Genomic DNA, 11,803 nt, shown 5'->3' on the forward strand with positions numbered 1-11,803 from the left:
TCATGCCCGTAATCCTAGCCCTTTGGGAGGCCAAGGCAGGCAGATCACCTGAGGTCAGGAGTTTGAGACCAGCCTGACCAGCATGGAGAAACCCCAGTTTCTACTAAAAAACACAAAATCAGCCGGGTGTGGTGGCGGATGCCTGTAATCCCAGCTACTTGGGAGGCTGAAGCAGGAGAATCACTTGAACCCCGAGAGGCAGAGGATGCCACTGCACTCCAGCCTGGGCAACAAGAGAGAAACTTTCTCTTGTTGTTTTGAGAAACTCCGTCTCAAAAACAAACAAACAAAGAAACCCCACATTATTTCCAGGCAAGTTTTGTCAGAAAGGTGTATGCTGCCAGGTTGGTAAATACTATTTTTGCAAAAATTGAGATTAAAAACTTGGCTATTGGGCCTGGCATGGTGGCTCACGCTGTAATCCCAGGACTTTGGGAGGCCAAGGCGGGCAAATCACTTGAGGTCAGGAATTCAAGATCAGCCTGGCCAACATGGTGAAACCCCGTCTATACTAAAAACACAAAAATTAGTCAGGCTTGGTGGCACATGCCTGTGGGCCCAGCTACTCGGGAGGCTGAGGCAGGAGAATTCCTTGAACCCCAGGAGGCGGAGGTTGCAGTGAGCCGAGATCGTACACTGTACTCCAGCCTGGACGACTGAGCGAGACTTTGTCTCAAAATAACCAAACAAATAAAAACAACAAAAAACTTGGCTGTGAGATTAAATTTCCTATGTTGTTTGTCGGCCCCTGAAACAATCCCTAGAAAGGAATTTAAAAAATACATTGAGTCACGGTCTATTAACATCATATATGTCTGTTCGCAACTTATTTGATAGACATCAATTTGGATATTTAAATTCTGTTGTACCTGTTAAACTGATCAGCGAATGTACTAACAAATCAACCAGCCCGCTAGCAAAAATTTCATTCATTTGTAGGCAAACTTTGGAGACTTTGCCTGGAACACGGAGGAAGTTTAGGAGGTTTCTGTCTGTGCATCTCCTGTTCCCACAGCACTCAATGGCACCCTTACATGCCACTTACTTCATCTGCAATGCACACACCTCCCCTTGCTCGCACCAGCTCAAAGGCTTCCTTTAGAAACCCCTTTGGGTACTGGACAACTCCATTCACACCCTGCAAAAGACCAGACCAAGAAGACCTATAATAACAGCATCAGGCTTTCAAAGTATACAAAAAGTTAGATCGTCATTATCATCAATATCATGATAGTAACACTAGCAATTTTAACAACAGTCTATAGAACAGTTTTCACTACGGGTGAAAAGAGGAGTTATTACTCTACACCATTACTTCTGGAAAAAAGATGCAAACATTGATTATTTTCTGAGATTAGAAAACAGTACAATAGAGGAATTTGGTGAGACTAACGAAAGAGTTCTTTGGACAATGTGGATGTTACTAAGCAGCTAAAAACGGCCAGGGTTTCCTTTTGTTAAGAATTTTAGGAGTTCAGTAGTTTCACCTGTCTGGTGGAAATGGAGGAGAGGGTTTTTAAAAGATCATTTGAAAGTAAGTGTCTTCTTTCTTTCAAGGAGACCAAGAGAACGAACTTAGAGACAGACACAGTAAACACTTAATTCATTTGGAATTCTCTAGAAAGTATGAGTTAAAACTTTCTGATAATTGAAGATTCAGCTCCATTAATGTCTTAGATTCATGTACCCACTTGAATAGGTTCTGCAAAAAATCCTGCAATTGACTTGGCCACGGATGTGCTCAGCGTGTCTTTGAACTGCTCAATATACTGGTCTTTAGCTTGGCAGCAGTCTGCAAAAAACAAACAACAAAGTAAAACAAACACAGCATTTGAAAATGTGAGCCTGATATCTAGAAGCATGGGGAAAAACAGGAAAAAAAAAGAAAAACAAAAACCCAGACAGGGTAAGTCAACCAGGGACTGGGAGTGAAGATATGCATTTCTGAAGGGGGAACGTTCTCTCTGAACAACTTGTACTTTGGTTCAAGAAGGGAGATTAGGATAGCCATAAAGGCACAAACAAAGCACTTCAGTTCTTTCCATCTGGGGAAAAAATGTCCCGAAGTGTCATTGAGCTGGTATAGACAGCTGTTTCACCTAAGGATGCCCATCCTCTAAAACGGGTGGATCTAATTCAAATGGAATTAGAGTGATTTAATTTATTTGAAAGTAACTCTATTTCCTTTCATTGCCATCTAATCTGATGTACAGTTTTAAAGCTACAAAGTGTCTTTGTCTTTAGAGTTAGTAAATATGTTTGGAGAACAATTAGAATTCAGTTTAAAGAGAAATGTTCGAGAGCCAAGTGGCTTCTATCCATCGCAGCCCTTGGCACTTGGTCCTGTGCTTGTTTTTAACAGACCTTTCTCCCATTAATCAGGAGGTTTTTGTGGGCAGGGACTATGCCTTGTTCATTTCTAAAATCTCTGTGGCCAAACAAGCTGTTTGGTACACTGTAGGTGGTGCTCAGTAAATGTTTAATGCATTAAGAAGAAAATATTAACAAATAGTAGAAATTATGGCTGGAGTGAGACATTGAGCAATTTTGCTTTAAGGTCTTTCTTTTTTCTTTTTCTTTTATAGGTCTTTCTAGTGGGGAAAAGCAGTAAAGTGCCCTTGTTAAAGTGATCCGTCTTTAATTCATTACTTCTCCTTTTGGCTGCATCTTACTGCTGATAAACCCACCTGCTGAGTTTTAAATGTCAATAATCACTTTTATATTACTAGAAGACATATTTGTTTTCAAAACTTGCTTTCTTATTCTTCATGATGTCCTATCCATTTCACATATTTCCAAGCTTATATTTGATTTTCTTTAAATGTATTAAACATATTCGTGTCATAGTCTATCTGATAATTCTGTTATTTGAAATCCTTGCAGATCTTTTTCTTGATTGTAGAGTTTTGTGTATTGTATGTTTATTTTTGATAAGGGGCAGTTTATTTTCCTTGGAATTTCATTTGTGAGAACTCTTTGAGACCCAGAATGAGGTAGATCCCTCCAGAGCCTATTTGAATTTGCAGCTTCCAAGCACGCAGGGCGTTAGAGTCTAAGAGTCCTTTAAATTTTAAGCTTGAGGAAATGAGCGTTCACAAGGCAAAGCCTTGGAGAGCCAGCCTGCAGGTGAAATTTCCGGGGGTGGTTCCTCCCAGTCCCTCCACTTCCATTCAGCACCAGAATCCTTGCAGGCCCTTTGGCCTGTGACGGGTAACGCGTTCTTGGTGGTGTTTTTAATTCTAGTTGACCTATGGATGAAGAGGTGGCCCCTTGGGGGCTCCAGCTTTGTGGCAGGGGAGGGTTTCCTACAAGATCCCTTACTTTGGCTGGGCCCTGGACTTCGTCATCTCTTCCCTGCACTCCACAGAGCCATCAGCATGGAAGCTCAAGGTTACCAGGTTCAGTTTTGCACAGCAAAAGAAATTACCATCAGAGTGAACAGGCAACCTACAGAATGGGAGAAAATTTTTGCAATCTACTCATCAGACAAAGGGCTAATATCCAGAACCTACAAAGAACTCAAACAAATTTACAAGAAAAAAACAAACAATCCCATCAAAAAGTGGGCAAAGGATATGAACAGACATTTCTCAAAAGAAGACATTCATACAGCCAACAGACACATGAAAAAATGCTCATCATCACTGGCCATCAGAGAAATGCAAATCAAAACCACAATGAGATACCATCTCACACCAGTTAGAATGGCAATCATTAAAAAGTCAGGAAACAACAGGTGCTGGAGAGGATGTGGAGAAATAGGAACACTTTTACACTGTTGGTGGGATTGTAAACTAGTTCAACCATTACGGAAAACAGTATGGCGACTCCTCAAGGATCTAGAACTAGATGTACCATATGACCCAGCCATCCCATTACTGGGTATATACCCAAAGGATTATAAATCATGCTGCAATAAAGACACATGCACACGTATGTTTATTGCGGCACTATTCACAATAGCAAAGACTTGGAATCAACCCAAATGTCCATCAGTGACAGACTGGATTAAGAAAATGCGGCACATATACACCATGGAATACTATGCAGCCATAAAAAAGGATGAGTTTGTGTCCTTTGTAGGGACACGGATGCAGCTGGAAACCATCATTCTCAGCAAACTATCACAAGAACAGAAAACCAAACACCGCATGTTCTCACTCATAGGTGGGAACGGAACAATGAGATCACTTGGACTCGGGAAGGGGAACATCACACACCGGGGCCTATCATGGGGAGGGGGGAGGGGGGAGGGATTGCATTGGGAGTTATACCTGATGTAAATGACGAGTTGATGGGTGCTGACGAGTTGATGGGTGCAGCACACCAACATGGCACAAGTATACATATGTAACAAACCTGCACGTTATGCACGTGTACCCTAGAACTTAAAGTATAATAATAATAAAAAAAATTAAAAAAAAAAGAAAACATGATGACAATAACATTATCACACCTAAAAATAAATAAATAATTCTTTATTATCAAAAAAAAAAAAAAAAAAAAAAAAGGTTACCAGGTTCAACAAATGCTCTCAGGGTCAAAGCTGCCTGCACTGCCCTAATGATCTCTATGCATTTCTGAGAATTCGTGCTTTCTTGTATCCATGCATTGAAGGGAATGTGTTTCATTTTATCCAGAAGTTTTTAGTTGTTTTCCACTGGAGAAAAGCCAGTGCTATCATGTTACCAGTACCAGCTGTCCATCCAGCTCAGTTGTCTTAGTACTAATCATATCTACTTTCCCATCCTGCTTAAAGATACTAGAAACATTTCTGCCTTGCTTCACCAGCTGCAAGCCTCACCACACAGACACACAGGCATGAAATCCTGTGGATGGCAGAGGACGAGAGGAGAGTGGGAAGATTGCCCAACAGGCTTGCCCAAGCTCCAAAAGCCTACATCTGTGTGTCAAAATTGAAAGTGGGAATCACCAAGGAAGCAGGAAAGGTGAGAGAGAGAGAGAGAGAGAAATTCTTCTATTCTGGAATAACAAAGGTCCCAGATCAACTGTATCCATACATGACTGAACCTTCAGAATTTTTATCCACACCTGTTATTTGGTTCTAAACAGCACCATGCAGTCTCTGAACTTAAACTTATATCCATAGATGACGGAAGGAGTGCAGAGAAAGATGTGGATGGGATGGAAAGCCCCAACCCAAGTGACAGTGAAAGCAGTCTGGGTCACCACCTACCATCCCAGTGCTTGCCTAGAGGCATGGATGCAGTACTGTCTCCACGGTGCTAGACAGAAGGAATAGAAACCTTCTACAATCACTATCAAAACCGAATTTTATACCTCAGCTCTTCATTAAAAGTGAGGAAATGCTAGCTGGCCCCAAACATATTTTTAGGTTACGTGTGATATTCGGAAAAGTTTGATTGACAGAGGTACCTGATGTCTTTGGTTAGCTGGAGGTTGGAGGTTGAGGGTGTGAGAAAGGAAGTAATGACAAGTATATCAAGCCATCAAAGTATGTTTTTGGCATCACTTGTGTTGTTTTGATGAGAAGAATATAGTAGACAAATAAATCTATGCCTCTAGAGACAGAAATTTCCTATTTTTATTGGGAAAGGAAAACAGCTTCAGATGACCCTAAAAGATGGTCTTATGTTCAAGAGACATAATTTGGAAATTTAACAAGCCCATTTGCAACTGGAGAAATCAAAGAGTGGAGTTTAAATTTGGGCAGAACCAAACCAAAAGGTTTTGCTTGAACCTATGCTAGACCTTTCATGACGTTTTCCCTCTCTGCCCACATGCTCAGCGATGAGAGAGTCATCGACTGTGATGAGCTTTTTACTTTATTTCACACTAGCTGCATTGGCTCATTGCTGTAACCCCAGGTTAGGCCTCTTCTGCAGAGGCTTGGCAGGAGGAAAACCCCAAGGGGGTGAAGACAGGATGTTCTGTTGAATACTGCAACAGGATGGCGAAGGAAGAATTTATTCCAGCTGGTGGTACAGAAAGAGTTAAGTTGAGTGAGGAGCCAAGAAAGAACTACAAGTTTTAAGAAAAACAAAACTTGTCTTTCAAAAGAAGAAGAATGACGTGATCAGTACCAGGTTTGGAACATTGTGGGGGCAGTAGGTAATGAGGATTGCATCTCATCATGGTTTACATCTGAAACTCAGGGCCTGGAATGAACCCCTGGGGAGAAAAAACCCTGGGAGGTAGATGGAGTAGAACAAAGAAATATACCACATAAACATCTAGATTAGACTCGCAAAATGACCCCCCGCCTCTGTTGGGAGAGATGACATATTTCTGAGATGAGAAAAATCTCTACCATGGTTGGTGCCTCAATTCCTCTTAAGGTATTCCTATCAATAGGTTAAGAGGAATTGAGAACAAGCAACATCTATAGTCAAAGAACTGCACATGTTTAGATGCTTTTGTAAACATATATGAATATTCCAGTTTTACAGCAAAGACCAAACCCTTCCCAGGTACTAAAGGCAGTGGAGGAGGCTGGGGTCCTTCTTTTGTATTCCAATACTGTTCAAAGATTACATAAATAGTCTTGTCTCTTGAAGATATGAGTTAAGAAAACAGCTGGCTGGACACGGTGGCTCACGCATGTAATCCCAGCACTTTGGGAGGCCAAGGCAGGCGGATCTCCTGAAGTCAGGAGCTCGAGACCAGCCTGGCCAACATGGTGAAACCTGGTCTCTACTAAAAATATAAAGATACAAAAATTAGCTGGGCATGGTGGCAGGCACCTGTAATCCCCGCTACTCGGGAAGCTGAGGCAGGAGAATCGCTTGAACCCAGGAGGTGGAGGTTGCAGTCAGCCAAGATCGCGCCACTGCACTCCAGCCTGGGGGACAAGGGTGAGACTTCGTCTCAAAAGATAAATAAATTAATAAATAAGAAAGAAAACAGCTGACTTCAGATATGCCAAAGACAATAGTTCAGAGCAGAAATGTACGCCTGTCACTATCATTTAGCCTCTAGATGCCACTAGAGAGACCATGGACTTCTGGTATTGTCAAATTCGCTTAAGTAGTCCTATAGTAGGCCTTACAGTAGGCTTGCCTCTCTTCTATATGGAAAGAGGAACATATGGCAGGAAAAGAAGGAATGGCCACCTCTTGAGTGTTTCTGTCTACTAGGCTCTGTGCTGGTGGTTTTGCAGTCAGACCAGGGTCTGGGAGGTGCATCAAACTGATTTTAGTTCTTGATGCCATACAGATACAATATTCAATATGGCTTTACCAGGTATTGCTGTGGTCTGGTTTTCTCTACATAAACTCTCTATGCTTTATCTCATGAAGTGCTGTGATGGTGTTGGCAGCAGCCAGATATTGCTGTCTCTGTTTTACAAATGAGAAAACTGAAGCAAAAGGTGAAGCTTTTGCTCATAGCCGAACCATGCCAGAGCTGAGAGTGGAATCCATCTCTTGACTTCATGCAACTCCTCAGTCCTGGCCTGCAGGACAGGAATGATTTTTCAGCTTGGGTTTATCTTGACGGCACATCAGTGTGGATGAGGATGGCTATAGGAATTGGGAGCACTGGTTTTGGAGTCAAAAGACCTGGGGTCAGATCTTAGCCCTCCAGTCTCCTCTGTGTGAATCTGGCTTTCCTCGTGTTTAAAGTGAAGAGTTTGATTTATAACTTTATAGCTTTACATTTCCTTCTGGTTTTAAATTCCGTGAGCGTGACATCTTGTCTTGTTCCAGTACTTACTTTTTCATTCTCTTACCTCCATTTTGCTATTATGTCATCTGAATTTTAAGACGACGGTGAATTTTCTTCCTTTCAGAGCTGGTTTTTAAGACTTCTGTTTTGTATTTTTCCTCTCAACCCAGTGATTCATACTATTCCATTAAAAATCACTGGGCTGAAGCTTTTAGTTATTTCCTTCAGAGCTACTAAGGAGCAGCTATTCAAAAGGTTGCGATGACAAATCAGAGGCAGGGCTTGTTCATTAGCAAGGAACAGATGATGTTTCCTGCCTCCTCTCCCTCCTATTAAGTATAGGTAAAGAATGCAAATAAAAATGTGATTGATAAATGGAAGTTCTCCTTGTGAGAAAGCCTTTGAAACTTTTGCCAGGGTTGTCAGCAGCCTGAAGGAAGGGCAGCCTTGTGTTTTGTTTGACAGATGCTCTCATTTTGGCTGGCAGTTCCTGGAGAACTTTTTGACTGGAGTTTTGAGATTCCCAAAAGCATTATTTTCCCTCCATCCATTGGGATTGGTAAATAATCCCACCCATCTTGATTTCTTGGGTTTTGTTTTTTTTTTTTGACGGAGTCTTGCCTTGCCACCTAGGCTGGAGTGCAGTGGTGTGATCTCAGCTCACTGCAACCTCTGCCTCCCAGGTTCAAGTGATTCTTGAACCTCAGCCTCCTGAGTAGCTGGGATTATAGGTGCACACCACCACGCCTGGCTAATTTTTGTATTTTTAGTAGAGACAGGGTTTCACCATGTTGGCCAGGCTGGTCTCAAACTCCCAACCTCAGGTGATCTGCCCGCCTCGAACTTCCAAAGTGCTGGGATTATAGCCATGAGCTACACACCCCGCTGGGGCTTGCTTTTTCATGCAGGCTGGAGTGCAGTGGCATAATCATCAATCACTGCAGCCTCAACTTCCTCAGCTCAAGTAATCCTCCCACCTCAGCCTCCCGAGTAGCTGGGACTACAGGCATGCCACCACGTCAAGCTTGTTTCATTTTAAAATTGACACCAGAGCTATTGCGATTATAATAGAGCTAATAGAATGCCTTGAATCAAGTACCAGCTGATAGTCATTTTTTAAAGCTTGGCTCTGATAGCATGAGATGCTTTTCCTACATGGCCAGACAGATGGTCTGAGAGTGAAGTGATAGCAGACCTAAGTGTTGATTCAATGAGGAGTAACTTGGTTACTTTCCAGTTTTGCTTCCTCTGGCTTTTCCCTTTTCCATGTTTTCAAATTCAATTGTTCCTTCAGGGATAGGTGTGACTTTATTCGTGCCCTTTCCAACATCCAACCCTCCACTGGCCCCTCCCTTGCCCAGTCGGACCTGGTGCACAGCTGCACTTCCTGATTGTTTGCACTGGAGAATCTCGACAGTGGCTTCCTCCCCAAGGGCCACGAAAAACATCTGGACACATTGTCTGCAAATGACAAAAGAAGGAGTGTGGCCAAACATGAACACGAGACAGCCCATTTAGGCCGCCATCAAGACAAGAGGGCTTCTTAGTTTTCCTCCCTCATTCTTCCCCCACTTAAGATGAAAACTGAATAATCTGCTTTGCAGAGATAATTTTTTCTTAGAATCAGCTATGTGGGCACTCTAACAAGGAAACTGATTTCAATGTCAGCCTGGAAACAACTTGCTCAAGGGTGCAGTGGGTAAGGGCATCTGAAAGAATAAGAATAATTAGGTATCTGATTCTGATGCTGAAAAGGTGGGTATAGTAAGTGGGAACAGAAGGTGAGTATAGTGATGACTTCATAGAAATTTTGTGCATTCAAGATTCTCAGAGCTTTGCAGTTTACTTGATTTTATTTAAAAGCAAAATAAATTTTAAAACCCTGTCATTAATTATTACTCAGACTCGGAAGGCCTTTCTAATGGTGTCCTCAAGTGGTCTCCAATTCAATTAGGTCAAATTGAGCCCCTGATTAATGACAGGCTTTATATTAGTTTCTAATCCTTATACCAGGAAAACCTGATCAACTACTTCACATACCCAGCAGTCTTTAAAGAAACAAGAGAAAAATCTCCAAACTCACTGGTTGGCAACCTGTCCCACCAGGGAGTTCCATCTTGTAGGTCCCTACATTTGTCAAGCCAAGTGTGTAAGGACTGCCTCCATGGTAGGCTCCTCTGCAGAGAAGAAACAACAGGAGGATTGAGTCAAGTTCCTGGTCCACTGAGTAGGACAAAAGAGAAAATCCAGGAAGGCCATGAAGATGAAATAGAACATCATTCACATCCACCTCTGATTTCTAAGAACACATCTAAGCCTACGTCAGGTGAATGTACTTAATAGTGTTTTCTAACTGTTGTTAGAAAACATAGATTTGAAACTGTGAAAGGAGTTTTGGCGAACATTTGTCCAAGACCTCCAATCTTAGGACTTGCCCTACTCTATTACTCCATCATAATGAGACTCATCTTTTAGCAACATACCAGAAATTATATGTTCAATGAATACCAGTCTTCGAAGTAGCTGCCTTGGGAAGCCAAATATTTTTTCCTGTGATATACTTGTTGTTCAATATCTTTAGGGACTTACACACCTTATAAATTACCTTATTCTCCATCTAAGAAACATAGGTTTTGTTTCTTTTGAACCTGAAACAGTTATGTTTAGTATAAATGCTCCTGATCATCAGTGTCAGCTTCAAATGAGTTTTAACAATTTTCCATACCAAAATCACCTTTAAACAAGGATTTTGGACTATTAAGACTATTCAAAAGAATGGTTGTATTAGGTCAGTGCAAAAGTAATTGTGGTTTTTGCCATTACTTCTAATGGCAGAAATCTCAATCACTTTTGCACTGACCTAATATGTCTTGAAAAAGGAGACACAATGTGTGTTGAACCCTGGTAGCACTGTGACTACTTAATACTTACCTGGACATACACATTCTGGAATGTTATTTAGGTAATACATTAATCACAATTCTTTATTGCCATATTCCTGATTCCTGTAATAACTGCATGCTCATTTGATATGGAATGTGCAGTATTGAATGTGCTATCATAAGGATTAAATAAAATCTTCTTTTGAATTCACACAGAAATTATGACCAGACAGGTTAAAAATGCCACTGTTTCTTCATTCCATCAACTTTTACCGTAAGTCATTCCTATCTTTTACATTAACTTTCAGGAGTCTGTTTAAATGTGCTGTGTACGATTACCCAAGGAAGGTAACTGTGAGCAAAATGCTTAGTTTTCTATTATTTTTAGTTCTAATATAGCCATTAAGGGTTTATTAATTAATCTGTTATCAGTGCTCAAAAGTCACTGGAAGAAGCAGAAGTATACAGGGCTATATGTGCATCCTCTGAACTTAGGGAGAATAAAGGGTGAAAAACGGGTGCAGCTAGCCCTATGAAATAAGCGGACAGCTCCTTATCATAAGCAGAAATTAAAACGGGCCAGTATTTTTTGGTAGAGCCTTGATCTTCTAAGGTGGGGAACAGTCCTTTACTGCTTGATATACGGTGTGGTCCCTGCCACACCTTCAAAGTTAAAAAACCGTCATGTGGGTTTCTCTTTAATTCCATAGGAGGATCTATGACATAAGGAGGACTTCAAGCTGTTTGTGACCAGTTGGGGCCCCCTCTCTTGTATAAGGCTAACTTGAATGCAGTTATCCTGTTATAAAATTCAATTGACCAATCCTTCCTTAAAACTTAACAATTAGAACAATATTCCCGAGAAAACCTGTCTCCCACTCCATGCTAATGTAAAGATACACATTAAGAATGGGGGTAAGTCAGTGTTCCTAAGGTTGAATATTCCACGTGGTGATTACCTGAAAGAAATGATGTCTATGTTGTTTGAGTGCGCCCTGGCCATCAGCATGGCCAGCTCATTGGCTTCTGAGCCACTGTTCACCAAGAAAATGACCTAGAGAGGAAAGGAAGACATGTGGCCTCATAATTTATTTCCTTATTACCCATTCATTTAAAATTGCTGAAGGGCATGTGTCCAGCCCCTGAGTATTAAGGAGAGTTCCCTACATATCAGCTCGGATTACTCAGCAGTTCCATCATTTAACCACGTATGGATTTCATAGCCCTTTCTCCAGTAGCCGCTAAGTGCTAGACGTACAAAAATGGCTAAGAGA

The 11,803-nt window shown here is 41.4% G+C and overlaps 1 protein-coding gene across 5 annotated transcripts in view; it reads right to left on the reverse strand.

Moving 5' to 3' along the window:
• AGXT2 (alanine--glyoxylate aminotransferase 2) overlaps positions 1-11,803 on the reverse strand; it is a 46,004-nt gene that overhangs the window by 21,742 nt on the left and 12,459 nt on the right. For all 5 annotated transcript variants that reach the window (XM_065546153.2, XM_005556708.5, XM_073993289.1 and 2 more), the window contains exons 5-9: positions 11,489-11,583; positions 9,731-9,824; positions 9,015-9,108; positions 1,692-1,792; positions 1,046-1,138 (exon numbers count right to left, since the gene is read on the reverse strand). In XM_065546153.2, coding sequence (XP_065402225.1) covers positions 1,046-1,138; positions 1,692-1,792; positions 9,015-9,108; positions 9,731-9,824; positions 11,489-11,583 — 477 coding nt within the window. The remainder of the gene's footprint in view (positions 1-1,045; positions 1,139-1,691; positions 1,793-9,014; positions 9,109-9,730; positions 9,825-11,488; positions 11,584-11,803) is intronic.

Source organism: Macaca fascicularis, chromosome 6, assembly GCF_037993035.2.
Source record: "Macaca fascicularis isolate 582-1 chromosome 6, T2T-MFA8v1.1".
NCBI classification, from domain to species: Eukaryota; Metazoa; Chordata; class Mammalia; order Primates; family Cercopithecidae; genus Macaca; species Macaca fascicularis.